Source organism: Vicia villosa, linkage group LG7 (genome assembly GCF_029867415.1).
Source record: "Vicia villosa cultivar HV-30 ecotype Madison, WI linkage group LG7, Vvil1.0, whole genome shotgun sequence".
NCBI lineage: Eukaryota > Viridiplantae > Streptophyta > Magnoliopsida > Fabales > Fabaceae > Vicia > Vicia villosa.
In genome coordinates this window covers 55,699,635-55,724,705 of record NC_081186.1, presented here as the reverse complement: position 1 = coordinate 55,724,705, position 25,071 = coordinate 55,699,635, and the positions used below count along the sequence as shown (strand labels likewise).

Sequence of the window (25,071 nt, the reverse complement as noted above, 5' to 3'; positions counted from 1 at the left end):
AAATACCCAACCGCTCTAGGATATAACATATCAGATCTGAAAGGAATAAGTCCTTCCCTCTGTATGCATCGCATTATGCTCGAAGAAGATTGCAAAACCTCTAGGGAGCATCAAAGACGAATAAACCCCATTATGAGCGATGTGGTTAAAAAGGAAATTCAAAAACTGTTAGAAGCCGGAATCATATATCCAATATCCGATAGTAAATGGGTTAGTCCTGTTTATGTCGTACCTAAGAAATGAGGAGTTACTGTAATCACTAACGCAAAAGGAGAATATGTAGCACAACGTACCCAAACTGGATGGAGAATGTGCATTGACTATAGGAAGTTAAACAAAGCTACTCGCAAAGATCACTTCCCTTTACCATTCATAGATCAAATGCTCGAACGCCTAGCTAAACATTCACATTTCTGTTATTTGGATGGATACTCCGGATTTTCCCAAATTCCTATTCACCCTGACGACCAAGAAAAGACCACGTTTACATGTCCTTATGGTACGTTCGCTTATAGACGAATGCCTTTCGGACTTTGCAATGCACCCGCAACCTTCCAGAGATGCATGATGGCAATATTTGCCGATTTCCTCGATGGAATAATGGAGGTCTTTATGGACGATTTCTCTGTCTGTGGAGGAAGTTTTGAAACATGCCTAGAAAACCTTAAATTGGTACTCAAACGATGTGTAAGCGTTAACCTAGTACTTAATAGGGAAAATGCCATTTCATGGTTCGACAAGGAATCGTACTTGGACACATCGTATCCGATAGAGGAATCGAAGTAGATAAAGCAAAAATCGAAATCATTGAAAACCTTCAACCTCCCAAAATAGTTAGAGAAATAAGAAGCTTTCTAGGACACGCTGGTTTTTACCGACGTTTTATTAAGGATTTCTCTAAAATAACCAAGCCCTTATCTGAATTACTAATGAAAGATGCCGAATTCATCTTTGACGACAAATGCGCCGAAGCATTCCGAACGCTTAAATAAGCATTAATCTTTGCGCCGATTATGCAACCTCCCGACTAGAGTGAACCTTTCGAAATAATGTGCGACGCAAGCGATTATGCTGTAGGAGCCGTTCTAGGGCAAAGAAAAGATAAGAAACTACATGTCATATACTATGCGAGTAGAACCCTAGACGAAGCTCAAATGAACTACGCCACGACAGAAAAGGAACTATTAGCTGTCGTATTCGCGTTGGATAAGTTCCACTCCTACTTGGTAGGAGCCAAAATAATCATATACACTGACCACGCCTCTATTAAGTACCTCTTAACCAAGAAAGACGCCAAGCCTAGATTGTTAAGATGGATCCTTTTATTACAAGAATTTGACTTAGAAATTAAAGATAAAAAGGTAACTGAAAATTTCGTAGCAGATGTTAGGAGTGATTTAATGGTAAATTCATGTGTTAATATAAGTAATTTCTGGTCTAAACTAATGCAAATTGTGATAGATCCATAGGGTTTTAATGAGAATGGAACCGAAAAGGTTTAGTTCATGTGTAAAGAAAATCGAATCACTTGTGGGTAGAGGTGTCTATTTATGGGGTCAATTAATTTGAGCCCCAGCCCCATAATAATGGGGCCTAAAAAAAATTTAAAAATAATAGGCCCTTAAACACATAGGGCTCAAACTTAAAAGGCCCCAAAATTTAAAAGAGGGCCATTAGGCCCCAAATCAAATAAAATTAAAATTTTAATTTAAAAAATAAAATAATAAAAAATTCAAAAAATAATAACTTTTAAACAAAATAAATATATTAAAAATTATAAATAAATAAAAAGTTTTTAATTTTTTTTTTTTAAAAAAAAATTAAAAAATTGCACTACAGAAATTCTAAAACTAAAAAAACAACTATTTAGAAAAAATTAATAGATTATCCTAAAGTGGCCGTTGTCGCAACTTGTAAAACAAATTTGTATTATCCTAAAGTGTGTATGATAAAAATCAAATTTTGTTAAAGATCATAAAATAATAATTATTTTTAGTACAAACATGCAGTTATTATTAATAGATTAATTATATAAAAACATTTTATATTAAATTTATACAAATTCAAGTATGTGGGAATAGTTCATCTGATATTTATTGGTTGTCATAAATAGATACGAACAGTTGGTACAACATTCAACCATTGCATTTTTGTAATAGTTTTTCGTATTGTACTAATATAAATTAATTATATAAATTAACAACTATAGACTATATGAATTGTATATTTAATTTACGGGTGGTGATATTTATAGTAAAAAATAAAACATCAACCTTATTTAATTTGCATATCTGTGTAGGACCTAAATTCACAAATTGGCTTAAATTGAATTCAAAATATATTCATAAAATTTTGAAATTTCTAAAACTGCATTTAATTTTAAAAAAATTCAAAAAATTACAACACTTGTTTAAAAAATTCGATAGTTAAATCCGGTATGTTAAATTTATTTTTTAAAAAACCGGCCAAAATTCTTTTCAAACTTTGTAAAATACACTATCAAATTTTTCATTTGTAGTATCATATTTTTCGTGAGTATGCAATATAAATTGAGGGGTGGCACCACAAACTTTGTAAAAACTATTTAGATAGATGGACTAAACTAATCAATACTTTTAAATTAAAGAACGAAATTTATATTTTGTAAATTTAAAGAAATAAATCGACTGATTTTTTACAACTTCAGAAGACTGAATTGCATATTTTGTAAAATAAATGCAACCATACTATCAAACTGAACAAATGAAAATAAATAAAGAACACATAGCAAAATAAATGCAAGATTACAAGAGTAATAATCTATATTGGAACTAGAAATGAAATTTTTGAAACAAAATAAGGCCCCTCAATAGGGCCCAAAAATAACACATTAATTAAGGGGCCTAAAATTTTAGGGCCTAAAAAATTTCTCATTAACAAAGGGCTTAATAAAGTAGGGCTTTAGTGGGGCTAAAAAATTGGGACTTTGAAAAATTGGGCTTATTTGACAGCTCTACTTGTGGGTATTACTGATGCAGGTTTAGAGCTGAAAAGGAGCTTTACAAGAACATGAGGAAGAGAGAAAGCTAGAAGTTTCAAAGGCAAAGCAAAAAGACAAAGTTTGACAAAGGCGCGCCGCGAGATTTCTAGCTGGAGCCGCGAAAAAGCTTCTGTTTTGTGTCGCGCCGCGGCCGCGACGTTAAAAGCCCAAAACTTATAAATAAAAGCCCTAGCTTCCAAGTGAAAGGCAGATCTTTTGTGAGCGAAATTAGGAGAGCATTCTGAGTTTGCAGTCAAGAACAACAATTGAAGGCCAATTCTTTACCAATCGAAGACATTCCATTGATGAAGATGAATCCCTCCATTAATTCTTGTGTGTTCTTCATGTCTATGGAGAGCTAAATTCCCCTTGTTGAGTTTAAGGTAGTAGTTAACCTATGAATATACAATGCCATTAATTATTTCCTATGAACAATTGTTTGAATTTATTATCAATAAGAAACCTTATTTTTAATTTACACCATTGTTGAATCTTTGATCGAAAGAAAGGATTTTAACTTTTGCCCTAGGTTACTATATTGATTCAATCTCAATTTACAGATATGGAATTGTGATTGAGTTTTCATAATTATTGTTCCTTATTACTATTATCGATATTGATATTTAGAGAGATCGAATCTCGTACCGGTAAAAGTTTATCTAATTTGATTTGCAGACATGGAATCATATTTGAGGATAAGCGAAGATAGTAATTCAAATGATTGTTCAATTGTGAATTAATTGATAAGTTGTATAGGAATAGGTTGATGAACCCTAAAGCTCAACATACTTCCTTAATCGTTAACAAACGTTCATTATTTGCATTTAAATTATTGTTTAAATTTGATAGTATCATAATCACAAAACAAATCCGATTACTCTTTCTAACTCAAAATAATTAACTATAGAACGGCAGTGATATTAACCAATCCCTATGGATACGATATATTACCGAAAATATTTACCCACAAATACTTTCAACAGCAGATCATCTCTCTCGACTCGAAAATCTGAAACCCGAACAAATACCAATCGATGACGATTTCCCTTACGAAAGACTTATCGCTCAGTTGGAAGCTAACGAAATAGAACCATACCATCCAACCATTGAATCCAACAACTTCGTAGAAGTAGCTTTAGCCCACTCCGCCACACCTTGGTATGCGGACTTCGTAAATTACCTAGCTGTTGGTGTACTTCCCCCTGATCTAAGCTACCAACAGAAGAAGAAATTCTTCCATGACCTCAAACACTACTATTGGGACGACCCCCTCCTTTTCAAAAGAGATCCCGATGGAATCTTTAGACGTTGTGTACCTGAGGAAGAAATAGGAAGTATAATAACACATTGTCATTCAGCACCATGTGGAGGACATCATAACACATCTAGAACCTGCGCCAAAATCCTCCAATCTAGACTCTTTTGGCCCAACCTATGGAAAGAAGTTTACTTTACCGTATTAAATTGTGATAGATGCCAACTAACCGAAAATATCTCGAGACGTGACGAAATGCCTCAAAAGGGCATCCTAGAAGTAGAAATATTTGACGTCTGGGGAGTAGACTTTATGGGTCCGTTTCCATCATCATTCGGAAATAAATATATACTCGTAGTTGTCGATTACGTTTCAAAGTGGATAGAAGCTATCGCTTCTCCTACAAATGACACACGAGTAGTGATCAAACTTTTCAAAAACGTTATCTTTCTTAGGTTTGGTGTACCAAGACTGGTAATTAGCGATGGTGGGTCTCATTTCATTTCAAGAATCCTTGAAAAACTCCTTTGAAAATATAGAGTAAATCATCGAATAGCTACACCATACCATCCACAAACAAGCGGACAAGTAGAAGTATCTAACCGAGAAATAAAGAAAATATTGGAGAAAACTGTTTCTATATCTAGAAAGGATTAGTCATCCAAGTTAAATGAAGCTTTATGGGCTGATAGAACAGCTTTCAAAACTCCAATTGGAATCACCCCATTCAAACTCGTTTATGGAAAATCATGCCACCTTCCGGTAGAATTATAACATAAAGCCTATTGGGCCATTAAGAATTTAAATTAAAATTACACTACTGCTGGTGAAAAACGACTTCTAGACATAAACGAATTAGACAAACTTAGACAAGACACTTACGAAAACGCCAAAATCTATAAAGAAAGAACGAAAAAATGGCATGACAAGCGTATATCTAGGAAAAAATTTAGCATAGGCGATAAAGTACTATTATTTAATTCTAGACTGAAATTATTTCCTGGAAAGTTATGATCTAGATGGTCTGGTCCTTTCGAAATCACTAACATATTTCCGAGCGGAGCGATAGAAATCAAAGGAGAAACCGTCAAACCTTTTGTCGTAAATGGGCAACGTCTCAAGTATTACCATCATCTCAAACACGATGAAAACATTCAGATTTTTAAACTTGACGAGTTGCCCGCTCATTCAGAAAAATGATCTTTATTTTAAATCGTCGAGCTTACGACATAAAACAAAGCGCTTGGAGGGAGACAACCCACAAATTTTTATTTTTTTATTTAAAATATTGTATTCTATTTTTGAATTATTTTAATTTCCTATTTTTTGTTTTTATGCTTTTTTTTCTATATATTATAATAATTACTATAATTATAACCACTATTTTAAATCGTAAAAATCTCTCCTTTTTATAATTATAATTATTATTGTAACTTGTTACACTTTTAATTTTAATTTTCTCTTTATTTTTCCTTTTAAACAACACTAGCCTAGTTCTAACTTAATTTTCATATTTTTCAACTTGTAGGCTTACTTAACTACTAACTCATCAAGATGCAAGAAGTTGACAATATGGAAGTTGTGTTCCGTGGTAGAGCGCAAGAAGCGAGATATGCTAAGCTAGCTGAGAGGCAAATGGATTTGACTCGCTATCCTCACCACCCGACTATGGAAAGGTTAGGTATCGCAGAAAGCGTCATGCACTTGCTGAACCAAATCGGTTGGACCGGTTCTCACCTGTTCCGCAAGTTTAGTACCTACCGAAAGCTCACTCTGGAATTCTTGAGCTCTTTGACTTATCTACCTAACTGTGGACAAGGATTGAGGAAAGGAGTTATCCTCTTTCGACTCTTTGGATTAGAATATCAGTTTTGTATCCGTGATTTTGCTGAAATGTTGGAAATCCCTCATGGATCGGATGCATACACCACAGTCCTTGAAGAAAGTCTTGCCTACTGGGAGTTGGAAAGATTCTGGGGTAAGATTACTAGTAACGATAACCCTGAAGAGCATGAGTTTCAATCCGAGAACATTCATAACCCTGCTTTCAGATACCTGCATAAGATCATCGCTCACTACATCTTCGGTAAACCCGAAAATGTCACTGAAGTTTCTAGAGAAGAGTTATTCATCATGTTCTGCACCTCTCAGAATCGTCCGGTCAACGCTATCGCATTTATGCTAGCAAACTTCGAGCGCATCACACAAGACGAAGTTTCACCTATTCTGATCGGCGGATTTGTTACTATGATTGCAAGTGCTATAGGTCTGAGACAACCACTGATTAGATTGACACCTCTCGGTTCCTACAACTCTATGAACATTCGCTTTTGCTTTAATCAAGGTATCATTGGTAACCTTGGACCTGATCAGTTTGATTTACTCATTGATAATAAATTACTAGATCAGTTCACCTTACCGAATCCAAGGACAAGTGTGCACAACCCTGCTAACTGGCTTTACTATGATCAAATCCCTGAAAGAGAGTCATCTCCAGAAACACCACAAGATTATGAACATTTAGATGATGACATGTATGTAGCAAAACAAGACTCTGAATGTGACACTCCTCCTGGATACTATGAATATGGACATATACTCGAAGATGATCATGTGCCTGAATATGAACCTATGCCTGAAGACGAACCCATTCCTGAATATGAGCCTCTACCTGAAGACGAACTCATTCCTGAGTATGAGCCTGAGACTCCTACTGGTTCACAAGAAATTCAATCTGAAGACATGACTGACGTCGAGCCTGAACAACAACAACCTACTGCATCCGCTGAATCAGTGGCCCCAAGAAATGCTCCTCCAAGGATCGAGCATGCTCCTAATCAGAACACGCATGGGTAAGCCATCGATGCACTGCAACACGAAGTACAACATGTGCACAACGAGTTACACACTCTGCAAATGCACTTCTTCAATTTCATCGACACCGTCAATGCTCAATTCGACGAAGTCTTCAAACACATTTATTCTAATGTGCACAACAACAGACGTGGCTAGATGTTAACTTTTAGGATATTAGATTTTATTTCTAATTTTAGCAATTTCCAATTCCTAGTTTAGAATTTAATTTTTTGCATGTTTACATTCTACTTCTATCAACACTCAGTACCAGTTTTAATCTGAAATGCATTATTTATATTAATTTACTACTACTGTGTTATACTGCGCTGCTATTAACTGCTATATATTCCTGAACGCATATAATATATTCAGCTTGGTTACCATTATTTTTGTTGTTTATAGTATTAAAATATGACACTGTTCTGAACTATTTATCACACTATATTGTACCTGTCAGAACCTGTCCAGACCAGCACATGCGTGAAAACCACTCCCTAGGCTAAGGAGACGCACATCTCCACCCCTGTGGGACCACCCATCTGCATGTTACAGACAGGAGACGCACGTCTCCATATCCTGTCCCCCAGCAGACTGCCTGCCTGAGACGCGCGTCTCCCAAGGGTAGCAGCTGCTCTGCTTCGTTGACCACACAGAGGCATCAATTCTCCCTCTAAGAATTTTGAATTTTGAATTTCAAAATTCTTCATTCAATATTCTTCCTTCTCCCCATAATTTCTTCCATTTAAACACCATAAACCACATTCATCTTCCATCACCACCTCTTTAACTCTACATCATTTCCCATTTCTCCATTCCATTCAAAATTCAAACACCACCATAAATCCCTATCAATTCTATATTTACTCCACCATTTTCAAACCTCACTATAAAACCACACCACCACCACTCTTTTTCTTCACAACCTCCAAACCATTTTTCTATTCTTCTATTTCTCCACATTATCTCCTTCCAAACACACGATGCCTCCGCGTTCAATCATCCGAAGTGTACGCCCTGAGAGACCTCCTCCCAACCTTGAACACATTATCTTTCGAGAGGAAGACGACAATGCTCAAAGAACCAAATACCTCGCTTTCTATGAATGTTCGGTTGTCCCCACGAAATTCGTGAACATCGAATGTCTAGAAACTCTGGGTCTAATAGATGGTGTCACCCGTGTGCTCACAAAATCTAGCCTACACCATATTTGTATTGAACCCGTACCCACTTATGAGCCGCTCGTCTTAGAGTTCTTAAGCTCTTTCCATTACGACACTCCTTCTAATCAACCACTTTTAACCGGTAACATCCAATTTCGGATGTTTAACCGTGAATTTATTTTGGATCAAGAAACAGTTGCTACGTAGTTGCATTTTAATAATGCACCAAATGCTCACCGCACAATCTTTCAAGAACTCAATGGCCGACCTTGGGAGCAACTCGCTTTCGAATTTTGGTTCAATCTAACTGGAGAAATTCCTACCGGTTGGAGGACCTTTCATGCTTCTCATATTCAAAATCCCATTATACGCTATTTTCAACGTGTTTTGGGTCACACTATTTTTGCAAGATCCAACAACCACAAGGTAAACCAAAATGAGTTATTTTTCTTATACTGTGCGCTAAATAATATCTGTTTCAATGCCGCACCATTTATGCACCAACACATCCAAGGCTGCATCAACGCCCCCGCTACAAACCCCTTCCTGTTTGGCGGCATTATTACCACCTTGGCATGTGCCTTAGGTCTCGCTGACGACCTCATCTCCCTCTCTCATCTTATGATGCCTGCTCAGTCCCTCGATCTCACTTACTGTCGTGACTCTCACTTGGTTTCACCCCGTCATGATAGCCGCTATACTCTGGTCATCAACAAAGTTCTAATTCCAAATGTCATCCTGACATGCCCAGAGCAAATCAACATCCGTTACGTTCAGCGTTGGAGGCTTATTAATGAAAATCCTCAAGAAAACTAACCTGAACATCATAATGAGCCAGTGGATGCAATGGAACAAGAGTTCAACCAAGCACAAGCTGATTTCAACTAACCTCCTCAAAACAATCCTCCGCCTATTACTCTCGATGCCATGTATGCTGCAATTCAACGACAAGACCAACTTTTTCAAGCTGTAATACGGTGAACTGACTTTTTATAATCGAAATGTCGCGAATAGCAAGAGTCGCCACCGACTTTTATTTTATCCAAATATCGGAAAGGCTAAAAGAACAGGAAAATACCTTTTAAAAATATCTTGAGTTCGGGGGGTAATTTATGCGAAGGGAAGGTTTAAAAAGCACCCTTTGCATCCATGGTTTTCCATGGGCTCTTAATTGCTTTGCTTGTTTTCGAAACAAAAAGTTTTAGAAATGTAGAAGAAGAAGAAACAAGGACTTTAGCTCGTAAATGAGCGTAGCCTTGAAAGTGTTTAGAAAATAGTAGAAAGATGTTTTTAAACCAGAGCATGCAATTAAGGGCAAATTACCTGGTTAGATGAAAAATATTATTTTAGCCTTTCAGGGTGAAAGGGTCTATCCTTGCCATAAGAGGGCAGGAAGCCTTTCATTTGGAGGTTGAAGGGTCGTCGAGTTATCGTTCGCCATAAGACTGACCCATGCCATAGAGGGGCAGGTAGTCTAAGGGAAGGACCAGAATAGCATTTATTCGTAGGCAACCAAAAGATACCTCAGCCTTTTTTTGTAGGCAACTTCCGAGGGTCGCGGTCATGTTAGTGTATCGAAGGCGGCATCATTAGGGTCGCATGACCTTTATTCATCGAGGCAACATGGCTGAGGTATCCTCATATTCGAGGGACATGGCTATTCTGCAAAAACACACAAGGCAACAGAGAGGTTACCCCCAAAAGTGTGCGTGGGTGCAACAATCACGTGATTAATTCGATTAAATTATCTTGTAATTAGTGAGGCTAATTCAATTCAAGGTTACACTCCCTAAATTACTAACCACGCAGTTTATCATAAAGCAATAACAATAGCAATATGGGGAAGGGGACAATGAAACCAGCGGATCCCTAATAGGGTTTGGCACAAGTAATAAAAGACAAGAAATATCAGGGTTTAGGGTTACCAGTACTCGTAGCTTTGGCAGTCGACGAACCCTGAAAATTGAAAAAGACAGAATAAACAGAGGGAGTGAGTGCATTATTGGTTCGAAGGTAAAAGAGCTAACCCTAAAATAAAAGGAAAAATATTGTAAGGCTAAATAAATAAATAAAGAAAAATAGATACTTAGCTTTGCATTTGATCTGATATGGTTGGCGGGAAGCCTCGGGGTTAACCCTGAAAAATTGGCAAAAACAGACAAACAAGGCAGTGAGTGCAGAAAGAGTCCATTGAATTTCGAGGACAAACCTTAATAACAATTTTATAAGGCAAACAAATATTTAAGCAAAATAATAAAATCGAGACTTAGCTTTGTAATAGGGGAGGTGCATAGTCGGGAGGTGTCCGACAATAATCCTGAAAAGAAATGCACAAAGAAAAATATTTTTCAGTGTATAGCAAATTCTTGTAAATATTAAATCGGGTGAAAACTAAACTGAATAACAATCGAATTTAATTAATTATTGGTCTTCGACTTAATTAATTAAATCGATCAAAAATAAAAAAATATGGATTTTTAAAATATCAAAATATATTTAAATTGATTAACCAAAATTAATTTATGAATTAAAACAATTTAAGTACATTTTAAACTATTATTATTATTATTATTATTTTAATAAAATTGAGGAATCGACACTTATTATTTAAAAAAAGGCTTTTTATGATTTTGTAAGGAAAAAAATATTTATATATATAAATATATAAAAAAGGATTTTATGTAATAATAAAAAAAATAAAAAGAAATTAGAACTTATCTTGATTCAGTGTGGTAGGTGTGTGAAGGTTCACGATGTGCCAGCGGATCCTGGGGCGTTAGATGCGATGTCAGGAAGTTCTGAAGGTTGGTTGTTGAGGGTGCGTCGTAGGCATGCTTTGAGGGCTCACACTGGATCCTTTGTTGAAATTTTGTAAAAAATCATCGTGGTCAATGGGAATCGATCCCATGACTTTGCACTTGCTAAGACGGCGCCGCCCCACTAGGCCAAATGCTCTATGCTGTTAACAATACAAATCAAAACCGTAAAATAACAAAATTAAAATTTAATTCCAAATCAACTTCGCGCCAGCCTGCGTCGTCTTCCCCAACTGAGAATTTCTCAGACTTTTACCAACGGTTTTAGGGACCTCTACCTACGGACCAAAACCATGGCTACAGGACCTGCAAAAACCAAACTACCACAAATCGAAACAAAAATCAACGTGAAAGGTATATTTGAACCAGAAATAATCCCCTGAAGCCAATAGTGCCCATAGATTTACCCAATTTTGCCTGGTTTTAGAGTTCCTAATTTGAAGCATAGAAACCCTAACTATGGCAACATCTCAAACCTGCATCCAAACTCAAATTAAACCATTCAAATACTTGCAGACAACACCATGAACACGATTATGTCTTTAAACATGACCAGTAATGCGTTTATGTAACGGGATTCTCAAAATAAATGAGAACTTCGCATGTTATGTATGCATTTGTCGCGATGCTTTATGTATTATGTATGAACGTGTATGCAATTGTATGAATATGTTTGTGATATGTGAATATGATTTATATTGTCTTGATTGAGAAAATAAATCTCCGTATCCTTGTGATTTTATCGTCCGATCTTGTCTTGAAGATGCTCAACTGGGGATTTATGATTTCTGCTTGGGGACGATCAGTGACTTAATGTTCCCTGATTGGGGATGAAAACATTAATACGCAATGTTGGAGAAGAGCGAAGTGTTGGAGAACCGGTAGTGTTGAAGGTGTAAATTCTGTTGGGGAGTTATGTCCTTGTCGGGACGAGTATGTTTGAAGATATCTTCTTGAGAATTGCTCTGTGGGGATATGATTTTGTGAACCCGGCTCTGTGGGGAGGAATGGATGCCTTGGACATTGCCCCCAGTATCATAGTAACTTACTACTTGATTCAGGGCACGCCACTGAGTATTGATCAAGAGGTTGAACTGGACTTGCATAGATTTGCCCTAGTTAGCAGGAACTTTGGAAAGATTCGCCTCGTGAGGACTTTATGAGATGTTTACTATGGGCGATATGCCCCCAGTAATCGTAGGCTCATGAAAATGTCTCACGTTGATTGGGGAGTAGCATTAGATATACTTGGATGCATGCCCCTGATTGTTCGAGCATCCATGAGAGATTCTCGGAATCTTGACTTGATTGCTCCAGATTGATTGGACAAAACATGTCATGCCCCTTGTATACGTAAGAGGCATGGCTTCTTGGAGTAATTTTGTTTGTCGGGATAACCTTCAGTCATTAGCCATACCCTGTGCAAGTTTATTCTGATGCTAACATTTTGAAATTATGTAGCAGAATATGTTTAATAATGAATTCATGAGATGCAATGCATACGTCTGTCTTGAGTTTTTGAAAAACATTAAAACTAGAGATGTAAAAAACATGACATTTGTAAGAACATGATATTTATAACAACGTGCCGTTTGTAAAAACGTGACATCAACTTGGCATTTATGGTAAACCTTAAGGAGTCAGGATACCCTTTTGGTGACAGTATGCTTTTGAACTAACCATGCTTCAATTAGGACTTTCAAGGGTTGTAACGTGGCTTGGTTCACAGTTTAAGAAACAAAGGATAAAGGCTCAAAATTTGATTGTGCCCACCCCTCTTCGTGATGATCTTCAATCCTAAGCTCAGTTGATTCAGCTTATGCATTCAGGTTCCAAGAGACTTTTGGATTTGCACCTTTGATAATGATGATGGTTCACAAGCGGAGAGAACTTTTGAGATGGCAGTCACTTCTTCCTTTTGGTAGTCACAACTTTGAGTTGTTCAAAAATTTATTGACTTCTTTTTTCATCTTTTTGATATCCCTAACTTTTGCCTGAACTGTCTCTTTTGAGCTTACAGTCAGCGGGACGCCTTGATTTTTGCCTAAGTCTTCTTTTTGATTTTTGACTTAGCAGGCTTTTCTTTGTATATATGTTTCTTCCATTTTTTTTCTTTTTGAAAGATATTGACTGCCTTGATTGATGATTGATGAACCGTCATTGTCTTCTGATTGACATCTCCAACACTTCTTTGATGTGTGCGGATGAACGCTTGTGATTGAAACCTTTGTTGAAAGGTGTACTGAATGATTCTCTTAAAATAGAATGCACAACCAAATTAAACTGAGAACTACCCTGCCCTAGGTTACGATCAAGGGTTTTAATTAGCACAAGAAAGAAACTTCTACTTCTTAGGCTCAAAGGGGTTAACGGGGGATTAACATCCTTATATCTCCACTGTTTAGGAATTGAAACAATGCCTGTACATCGTCAACATAGTCCGTTCAAAAGCATATTGTATAAGGTTGCGGTATCGTTTTCGTCATCCTCCCTCGAAAGGCTTACAACTTAGCAGGAGTTGAATAAACACAAAACATATGCAAAGTAAATACGCAATTTAGAATGAGTGATAACGAAATAATGTATTCAAGACAAACATATGCAATGCACTGATGATAATTATTAAAACAGATAATGTCTATCATGATTTGAATGTTTAAACAAACAGAATAAAATTTTTGCATGAAAGTAAATCTAATGATTAAAAGTTCATCCACTTAGACATTAATCAGTCTTGTCGTGACTAAGCATAGGAGCGGTGATCACCACAGGAGTTCTCGGATGGTTGAATTCAATTTCTCTAACATCGATCATGTCTTGAATCTTGTTTTTCAATGACCAGCAACTATTTGTATCATGACCAGGACTATCAGAGTGATATGCACATCTCACATTAGGATTATAGCTACGAGCAGAAGTACTAGGATTCTTAGGGGGATCCTTTAAAGTGATTAACTGCGAATTCAGTAGGTGTTGTAATGATTGAGCCAATGACATATTGATCTTTGTGAATTGACGCTTAGGTACATCTGAATTGCGTCTTTGTTGCGGAACTGGTGTAGAGATCAAAATTGTCCCCACAGGTTGGTTTTGTTCATTGCGACCTTTCTGATTGTGCTCAGCATTAGTCAGGGGAGGTTCTTCAGATGAGTTGAAGGCAATGATCTTTTCATCAATTAAGTCTTGAATCTTGTGCTTTAATTGCCAACAATCCTTTGTATCATGACCAGGACTATTCGAATGATAAGCACATCTCACATGGTACTTATACCCAGGAGTGGGGTTGGTAGGAAATGAATATGGAGGTAGTAGAGTTATCAAATTCTGATTGAGCAGTTGTTGGAGAACTTGAGACAATGGTATACGTAATGGAGTAAATGACCGCTTAGGCTTGGATCTCTGATTATCTTGACCACCTTGATGCTTATATTGATTCTTCTATTTCTCTATCAAAAGTGCCTTCAATTCTTCTTGCCCCTTGGCCAAGTGAAAAATTATTTTCTGGAACTGGTTATTCTGAGCCTGAAGATTTTTGACTGATTGCTCGAGATTCATGATGCTGAAATAAACAGCGAGGAGGTGAGAAACCTGTGGTAAGAAACCTGTTATGCGATGTTATGAATGCAAATGCAACACTTTCAAGGATCTTTAGGCATTTAGTTAGCAACATTAGAAAATGATTTGACCGCATCCTTATTTGAAGAAATCTGAACTTTGTCTCTGAACGTCTTTCTTTGAGAATCAAGCTCACCATATCGAGTGGGTCATCGCCTCTGATTCGGGACACTTCTGAATTTGAAGATACATGGCTAGAGGAAAATAAATCCTCTTGCCCCTTGATAGGTACTGAGTCTTTGAATTGGAAGGCATGCGGCTTGAGGAAAATAAATCCTCTTGCCCCTTGATTAGGAATTCAGTCCTTGATAAGAGCACCTGAAATAGTGCGCCCTAAATCCCTAAGATCCTTGAAAGGGTCATTTAAATCATGTTATGCTTATGATGTCATGATGTCATGAAGTTATGCAAATGCAGTTCATTAGGCATGGTGTGGGGTAGTAAGGACAAACAAGTCCTTTTAACAAAACCTGCAAGGAAACGAAAGTTAGTAGCAAACACAAACAAGTCACGCAAGTCACACAAGTCACACAATTTTGCCTTATGGTTAGGCTTGCACGTGGTCAAAAGGTATGTACCCTCCTCCTGAAGTTTAGTTGGTTCAAACCTGTCCTATATAAATATCGAGTTCTAGGGAGCTCATATCATTGACCTTTCTCGAAGGCGCTTATCTCAGTTCGGCAATCGAATCGCCAACCGAAAAGGTCCTGAAAGTCCATTCCATATGAGTGTAGCTTCGAGTATCAACCAACTTCGGTCAGAACCAAAGTCGGCCATCTCGCTACTTTCTAATAGGCCAAAGTCAAGTTCGACTAAGGTTCTAAGGGCAAATTAGTGCTTAATGACACCACGCGGTAGCCAAGCATTTCCTCAGGTCGGATCCCAAGGAACACCAGGAAAAACCAATGTGTCACACTAACGATGGCCATCAGATCAACCACATCAGTATGCGCTGTGCAGTCTCCTTGATCTCATGCCATATACCTAGGGTACTCAGATCCAGGTTAGGATCTTTCACACAGCAAAATACCCAAAACAGCCCTGCAAAATTAAAGCAAACAAAGCAAACAATAGAAAACATTTAAGGTGAATCCTAAACTTTTAAGGTAACCCCTCTTTTATCGAAATTAATCCCCAGCAGAGTCGCCAGTTCTGTAATACGGTGAACTGACTTTTTATAATCGAAATGTCGCGGATAGCAAGAGTCGCCACCGACTTTTATTTTATCCAAATATCGGAAAGGCTGAAAGAACAGGAAAATACCTTTTAAAAATATCTTGAGTTCGGGGGGTAATTTATGCGAAGGGAAGGTTTAAAAAGCACCTTTTGCATCCATGGTTTTCCATGGGCTCTTAATTGCTTTGCTCGTTTTCGAAACAAAAAGTTTTAGAAATGTAGAAGAAGAAGAAACAAGGACTTTAGCTCGTAAATGAGCGTAGCCTTGAAAGTGTTTAGAAAATAGTAGAAAGATGTTTTTAAACCAGAGCATGCAATTAAGGGCAAATTACCTGGTTAGATGAAAAATGTTCTTTTAGCCTTTCAGGGTGAAAGGGTCTATCCTTGCCATAAGAGGGCAGGAAGCCTTTCATTTGGAGGTTGAAGGGTCGTCGAGTTATCGTTCGCCATAAGACTGACCAATGCCATAGAGGGGCAGGTAGTCTAAGGGAAGGACCAGAATAGCCTTTATTCGTAGGCAACCAGAAGATACCTCAGCCTTTTTTCGTAGGCAACTTCCGAGGGTCGAGGTCATGTTAGTGTATCGAAGGCAGCATCATTAGGGTCGCATGACCTTTATTCATCGAGGCAACATGGCTGAGGTATCCTCATATTCGAGGGACATGGCTATTCTGCAAAAACACACAAGGCAACAGGCAACAGAGAGGTTACCCCCAAAAGTGTGCGTGGGTGCAACAATCACGTGATTAATTCGATTAAATTATCTTGTAATTAGTGAGGCTAATTCAATTCAAGGTTACACTCCCTAAATTACTAACCACGCAGTTTATCATAAAGCAATAACAATAGCAATATGGGGAATGGGACAATGAAACCAGCGGATCCCTAATAGGGTTTGGCACAAGTAATAAAAGACAAGAAATATCAGGGTTTAGGGTTACCAGTACTCGTAGCTTTGGCAGTCGACGAACCCTGAAAATTGAAAAAGACAGAATAAACAGAGGGAGTGAGTGCATTATTGGTTCGAAGGTAAAAGAACTAACCCTAAAATAAAAGGACAAATATTGTAAGGGTAAATAAATAAATAAAGAAAAACAGATAGTTAGCTTTGCATTTGATCTGATATGGTTGGCGGGAAGTCTCGGGGTTAACCCTGAAAAATTGGCAAAAACAGACAAACAAGGCAGTGAGTGCAGAAAGAGTCCATTGAATTTCGAGGACAAACCTTAATAACAATTTTATAAGGCAAACAAATATTTAAGCAAAATAATAAAATCGAGACTTAGCTTTGTAATAGGGGAGGTGCATAGTCGGAAGGTGTCCGACAATAATCCTGAAAAGAAATGCACAAAGAAAAATATTTTTCAGTGTATAGCAAATTCTTGTAAATATTAAATCGGGTGAAAACTGAACTGAATAACAATCGGATTTAATTAATTATTGGTCTTCGACTTAATTAATTAAATCGATCAAAAATAAAAAATATGGATTTTTAAAATATCAATATATATTTAAATTGATTAACCAAAATTAATTTATGAATTAAAACAATTTAAGTACATTTTAAACTATTATTATTATTTTTTTAATAAAATCGAGGAATCGACACTTATTATTTAAAAAAAGTCTTTTTATGATTTTGTAAGGAAAAAGAAAATATTTATATAAAATTTATATATATAAATATATAAAAAAGGATTTTATGTAATAATAAAAAAAAAGAAAAAGAAATTAGAACTTATCTTGATTCAGTGTGGTAGGTGTGTGAAGATTCACGATGTGCCAGCGGATCCTGGGGCGTTAGATGCGATGTCAGGAAGATCTGAAGGTTGGTTGTTGAGGGTGCGTCGTAGGCATGCTTTGAGGGCTCACACTGGATCCTTTGTTGAAATTTTGTAAAAAATCATCGTGGTCAATGGGAATCGATCCCATGACTCTGCACTTGCTAAGACGACGCCGCCCCACTAGGCCAAATGCTCTATGCTGTTAACAATACAAATCAAAATTGTAAAATAACAAAATTAAAATTTAAATGCGAATCAACTTCGCGCCAGCCTGCGTCGTCTTCCCCAACTGAGAATTTCTCAGACTTTTACCAACGGTTTTAGGGACCTCTACCTACGGACCAAAACCATGGCTACAGGACCTGCAAAAACCAAACTACCACAAATCGAAACAAAAATCAACGTGAAAGGTATATTTGAACCAGAAATAATCCCCTGAAGCCAATAATTCCCATAGTTTTACCCAATTTTGCCTGTTTTTAGAGTTCCTAATTTGAAGCATAGAAACCCTAACTATGGCAACATCTCAAACCTGCATCCAAACTCAAATTAAACCATTCAAATAGCTTGCAGACAACACCATGAACACGATTATGTCTTTAAACATGACCAGTAATGCGTTTATGCATGAATTCGACTGAGAAAAATAATTAATGTAAAACCTGCGCGTATGGATGTGTTTCAGTGTGCTCTGGTTAATGATGAGAGTTGATTCGCGTTCAAGAGGCACCAAGGATGCAATTGGGATGTTTAGATTGTTCTGAATTGAATCAAAAAGTCGGTTTCCTCTCTCCCTTTGTATTCACGTTTTTTCTTCTTCTTGAAATTGTACGAATTCGTTTTTGTGCTTGGAGGCCAGCGAAAATCCTTGTCTTGCTTTGGCACGAATCATTTATATATATAACACCAATTAGGTCAGGCAATTTAGATTCAAATCTCTTCAAATCACAAGATTGGTGTTTGATTTTGGAAAGATCTTGAAAGATATCACAAGTTTCTATTTTGGTGTTCAATAAAGCCAATCAAGCTACCAACCAAATCCCCACATGTTTTTGGTCTCTATAAAGAATTTAAATGAATTTTATATTTTCATCCCATTATTTTTATGATTTATTTAATATTTTTAAATGAATGAAACTCAAATAATTATTAATAAATTCATAAAAATAAAAGGTGGGCTTAGAGATTTCTCTTAAAGTCATGGGCCTGCTTAGAATCCAAATGATAGGCCCAATAGTCACATCTTTTCAAATTACTCAAATTTACTTCTATGTTTCCACTTGATTGACTTTGACTAAATTTCTCGATCTTTAATAGAAGTATAATCTTAATTAACTCTTTGATTATTTTCACCAATTATTTATTTTTAAATTGAATTTTTATGAATGAAAATCCAATATAAAAATGATAATGTTATAAAAATAAAGAAAAGAATAATAGAATGAAGGCATGGGATTATGGGTTTCTAGTGCACTCATGATTATGTTTAGAGATTCAAACTTAGGCCCATTAGCGTAAAAAACTCAAAATTGCTCAATGTATCCTTTGTAATACTCCTCAAAATTGAATTTCCTTGAGCTTTGTTTAGGAGAGTGTCTTGGAGCTTTATGTCTTGGTTTGACTTTGGACAAGAGAAACAGTATGGGCAAATTTTGGGGTATGACACAAGCTATGCAGAAAAATCAAAACGAAACACTAAGGCTAATTCAAGAAATGCAACAAGAGCACCGTGACTACGCTGTCAGGACCGAAGACCGCTACACAGAAATTGCTACCCAATTGAACGATCTCAACGTTCGTGCACATGGCTCTCCTACTGATAGACGTAGCCGTGTTCGTACAAGAGGCGCAAGCAGTTCCCGCAACCGCAACAATGAGGAGTACCAGCTAATGCAATGAGGACACTGCATCATTTAAGTTTGGGGGAGTCGTATTACTCGCTTTAGTATTATTTCCTTTTATTTTATTTCCTTTCCTTGTAATGTTTCTTCTCAAATTCAATAAAGCATATTTATGGAATTTCAAGTCTTATATGTATAATTCCGTGGCTATTACAATTTTTCCATTTTCTTGAGCCATAACAAAAAAATTTACTCCCAAACGATAAACGCATAACCCCACACGTTCGAGAAGTACGAAGCTACTCAAATACTTAACACATAGAAACCACAATAAAGATTCAAGACAATACCCTTATCATCCCGACACTTTAAAACCACCAAGTATGCGTAACCGATTTGAATACCCTTTATACCGAAACCATCGACTTCAATTTTGTAGTAACCCTTATTAGTTTATTCTAGCATTCAGCACCGTCTTAGACACCAACTACGCAGAGAGTCGATGAATATAAGTGTATGATCCATATATTTATAATTATGTGCTTAACCGCTGATAGAAATGTACCTACTAAGTAAGGTGATCCTCACACGATCATTTAACCTAACGGTCACAAATCTCAAATATAAAAACTCATTGTTGATTGGTTCAGAAGTTGCCTGGTACTGAACTTGGTAGGAAGGACTATGGTTCGATTCCCCACAATCTACAAATGAGCGCTAAAGAGTATACCACATAAATGTGCCAGAACTCCATAAGAAGGATCATAGTCACTAACCGGCTACTCTGTAATGTGCGTGTCAAGATAATGGGCTTAATGTGATTGCGCGCGAATGAAAGGGGTAAAACAAGATGAAGAGTCAAGGTCAAGCTATGATGGCATGATTCGGATTGGTATGCATACTGGGAGTTGTCTAGTGTCGCCACTGTAAGTTTATTGCTAGGGTCTACCGCATAAGTTTCGAACAAAAACACTCTGTAGCTAAGTATGACCGAACGACGTGGTGGAAATGTATTTCATTTCACTGTCCTCCTATTTTCTATCTTATTATTTGCTTGAGGACAAGCAAAGGTTCAAGTCTGGGGGAATTTGATAACACGATTTTATATCGTATATTTAGCTTGAAATCCATAATTATTAGCATTTTCCTTTAATTATATTGTTTTATTATGATATTATGCGGGTATTTGCGATATTTCAGGTTTTGCGTTCATATTTAGACTATTTGTGAAAAAGAAAGAAATGGAGCTAAAATCACTACTATTTGTGCCTAAAAGATGAAAAAGGGGAGCTGAAGTAAGAAAGGGTGCAAAGAAGACCCAATTGTGCAAAGTGCTAGCCCAGCCCACGAAGGAATCATTTGTGCGTAGCCCAACTCGTTCCAGCACGTGGAGACGCACGTCTCCAACGTCCCTCTGCCACGTCACAAAGTGGAGACGCACGTCTCCAGCTACTGCTGGATTTTCTCCACTTGAGACGCATGTCTCAAGTCGTTCAAAGGGTCTCCCCAAAAGGTGGAGACTCATGTCTCCAAGCCCCAGTCAAGAGAAGCTCCTCTTTTCACGCGTTTCAACTGCAGACCCTCAGCTATAAATAGAAGTTGCTACTTCAGTTTAAAGGGTCCGATTTTCTGCTAACGAAGTGCTGCCGAAATCATTATGCGGCCATCATTTATTTTCCTGCCTTCAATTCAATTGCTTTAATTTTCTCACAACAATTTCTACACCGGAGATTGTTGTGAACCTTTTATAAATCTAGCCTTACGTTAGATTTATCTTTTATATTCCTTGTTTTAAATTTCTGCCCGATAATTTCCAAAGAACGATCCAGCCAACCTGTGGTGGAAGTTCGAGTACTTCAAGATTCAATTCAATTCAGATTTATTTTATTTCAGGTTTATTATGTACCGCCTTTATTTATATTGTTATTGCATGATATATTGTATGCCATTTAACATGCCTTTTATTATAAACCAAATGAATTTATGCATGTTTAACCGTATTAATATGTTTGGCTAATAAATTAAGGTATCAGTATGTAAAGTAAGTTAACCGTGGGATCCGAAATAAATTGGCTTAATTATATTTTATTAAATATCACTTGTTTTTTGTTTGTATGTCTAATTTAATTAGTAAGTCTTAAAACCAATAGAGCGGAAGTTTGAGGGGTTAAGACGTCAAAGGTTAAAATCAATAGAGCAAAAGTTTGAGATCTTTAACTGGATAGTAGACATAGGACATTAGTTTTAAGGATGGCGAAAGCGTATTAAAACTAATTAGAACTTATTTATTTTCGAAAAATGTTTTTATACCCGCGCGGGATGGCAAAAGCGTACGTTAGGGATATTAGCATGTTCCGAGTCAACAGAGCGAAAGTTTGAGATTAGGAGATTTAAATAGATAACAACTTCATAAAACAAGCATTTTATTAATTACGTATTTTCCAAAAAGATTTTCTAAAATCTAATGGGATGGCGAAAGCGTACATTACGAGTTAGGACAGTAGTATAAATCAACAGAGCGAGAGTTTGAGAGGAGGACTTTTAATCAATTTAGTTAATAAAGATTTTTTATAATTGAATTAATACATTAGCCAATGGACCTTCGGATCGCCTAAACTTAAACGAAATACATACTGATATCCGCCTATTATTATATTTTTTAGAATTCACAATCACTTCCCCTTAGAAACAATCAAAACATTAGTAGCCTTAACTTTACATAGTAACCTTAGATAACGGTAGATCGATTCATAGTCCCTATGGATTCGATATCTTTTAAAACTACACGACACGACTGTGCACTTGCAGTCATCAGATTAATAGACGCGTAAAGTCGCGATCAGCAACATTAGAGATTGAACTTGGTTGCAGCTTAGTTTGAAGAATTTTGACTTTCGTCTTTGAACATCCTTGTATAAGAATCAAGCTCACCATATCCAGTGGGTCATACCCTCTGATTCGGGGTACGTTACTTTTGAGTTTAAAGGCGTATGGCTAAAGGAAAATAAATCTTCTTGCCCCTTGATAGGAACTGTACCTTTGAGTCTGAAGGTATCTGGCTAGAGGAAAACAAATCCTCTTGCCCCTTGTTAGGAATCTGGCTCTTAATGACACCACGCAGCAGCCAAGTGTTTCCTCGAGAAGGATCCCAAGGAACACCAAAACACACCAATGTGTCACACTAACGATAGCCACCATATCAACCACATCAGTATACGCTGTGCAGTCTCCTTGGTCTCATGCCATTTACCTAAGGTACTCAGATCCGGATGTAGGATCTTTCACACAATAACAAACCCAAGCATTTCCCTTTAAAAATAAAGCACACAAACAATTTAAAACATTTATAATGAACTAAGCCCTAAGGTAAACCACTCTTAAAAATAATCCCCAGCAGAGTCGCCAGTTCTGTAACTCGGTGGGAGAACTGACCTTTTAAAAAATAAATGTATAAATGTTTCGCAAACAATGTTGCGGTGAACAAGAGTCGCCACCGACTTTTATTTTATCCAACTTACTTAGGAAAGGTAAAAAGAACAGAAAAAGACCATTTTAAAAAAACTTGGGTTCGAGGGGTAAGTTATGAAAAGGGAAGGTATTAGCACCCTTTTCATCCGTAGTTATCTACGGGCTTTTAGTTTGCTTAGCTCGTTTTGTTTTGTTTGAAAAGCTTGAAAAAGGTATAGTGTGTGTGTGTTTTGAGAAATAGTTTGATTTGATAAATGTACGAAATTAAATAAAATTGCAAATGATAAATGTCCATGAAACTCGAGAGTCTCAGTATCAAGTGGTACCTCGCAATCAACAAAAAAAATGTTAGTACGGATATATACAAAACAATGTATGAGAAATTGTATTAACAATTGATCAAGACCAACTAAAAAGCGTATTAAAGTTTTTAAAAGAAAATAATTTTTTTTTAATATGGAAAATTAAAAATCTGATTAATTTAAATCTATTTTTTGCATTTTTTATTATAGTAAAATTTCAAATTAAAATTTAAAATAAAAGAAACAAAATAGTTAGGCAATTAAAACTAGAATAAAAAATGGGGTGTGATTAGCAAGAAGCAATAAAGCCAGAAAACAGAATGTGCTGGTCAGTGTAGGCCCAAAACTGAAATTGGATTAACCCCAGGAGATGGTACACTCGCAATGGGCGTCGGGTTAGCAATTCAGACTGGGCTTTTAGTAAACGAATATTTGAACCCAACCAAAAAATAAATCCTGATCTTGAGATGGAGCAACCCGGCCCAAACCTATTTCTATCAATTGAGTCAGCTTTTCCTTCTTCCTTGTTGGTTTCACGCTTAGCAGAATAAAGAAATCCAAATATTCTTCAATTCAACATATTCCTCTTCTTCTTAAAGACAAAAACAAAAACAAACAATATGAACCAGTCTATTGAATGTGTTGCAGGTTCAGATTTTGATGCAGAATCGTGAATCAGTCTTGCTCTTGAGTCTTTTAATCTGTAAAAAAAATGAAAGAAACAATGCATTAGTAATTATTAACAACTGCTGCTACTTCCTTTTTGTTGTCCAGTTTTTCAATATGCTTTTCTTTAGATTCTGTTTTTTTATTCCTTTTCTTTAGATTAGATGGATATACTAGTATTCAGATTGAAACAATGGTACACGAGAATCAGAAAGTAAACCAAGTTAGTGTATACATGAATCTGGGCAGGGCCGCCCTTTCACAGGTGCAGCAGGCTCAATAGCTCTGGGCCTCAAATTTTTGAGGGCCCATTTTTTTTGTTAGATATAATTAAAATCAAATTTTAAAAAAAAGTGTTATTTTTCTTCATTCCAAACAAAACGGCAAATGAAAAGACGGCAAAGCAAGAAATCACAAACAAAATGGCAAAGGTTGACGATGCGGCGGTGTCGTGCAATTAGTAAGTTCATTCAAATCAAAATTATTTATCTTCTGTGAATGCTTTGATTATTTTCAATTTTGTAAAAAATAAGATAAAATTAAGGAAAGAATATAGTTAGAAATATGATGGATTAAACAAAATTGTAAGAATAATGAAAGTTATATGTGTTTCTTTTTTCTATGGCTCTATGTTTTCTTTTTCTGGGTTTCTTTTGTTGTTTGTGGATGGGGTTTTTATTTTAGGATTGTAAGAACTTAGAACTCTAAAAACTTATGTGTGAGAGATAGAGAAAAAAAATAAATTGGTTGTGCTGAGATAGTTATCAAAGAAGAGATAAGAAAAGAAGAGGTGGAGTAGAATGGGTAATGTTAAAGTGAGATAGTTATCAAAGAAGAGATAAGAAAATAAGAGGTGGAATAGAATAGGTAGTGTTAAAGAAAGAGTGAAAAAAAAGAGATTAATTTATATTAAAAAATAATTGAAGAGTACAATGGTAGGTAGCTGTCAAACAAATAAAGACTTAAAAACAAGTGTAAAGAACTAAGGATGATTAATATAATAAAAATATCATTGTTGTTCTTATTATTGTGCAGGAACTAGTAACAAACCCGTGCATACGCACGGGTTCTGGTCTGGTACACGTATTTGTTTACCTAATATATTTATTTTAA

The 25,071-nt window shown here is 36.4% G+C and overlaps 1 protein-coding gene across 1 annotated transcript; it reads left to right on the top strand.

The window, feature by feature from the left end:
* Positions 1–5,846: 5,846 nt before the first annotated feature.
* Positions 5,847–7,130, top strand: LOC131619095 (uncharacterized). The gene is made up of 2 exons (XM_058890236.1): positions 5,847–5,950; positions 6,758–7,130. The coding sequence occupies exons 1-2, from the start codon at positions 5,847–5,849 to the stop codon at positions 7,128–7,130; spliced, it is 477 nt and encodes a 158-aa protein (XP_058746219.1).
* The last annotated feature ends 17,941 nt before the right edge of the window (positions 7,131–25,071 follow it).

Bases quoted from the DNA above. Each gene is read 5' to 3' on its own strand.
- LOC131619095 (XM_058890236.1), top strand. From the start codon at position 5,847: ATGGAAGTTGTGTTCCGTGGTAGAGCGCAAGAAGCGAGATATGCTAAG. The intron at 5,951-6,757 runs GTTAGGTATCGC...AATCCCTGAAAG, and splicing joins CACCACCCGACTATGGAAAG to AGAGTCATCTCCAGAAACAC.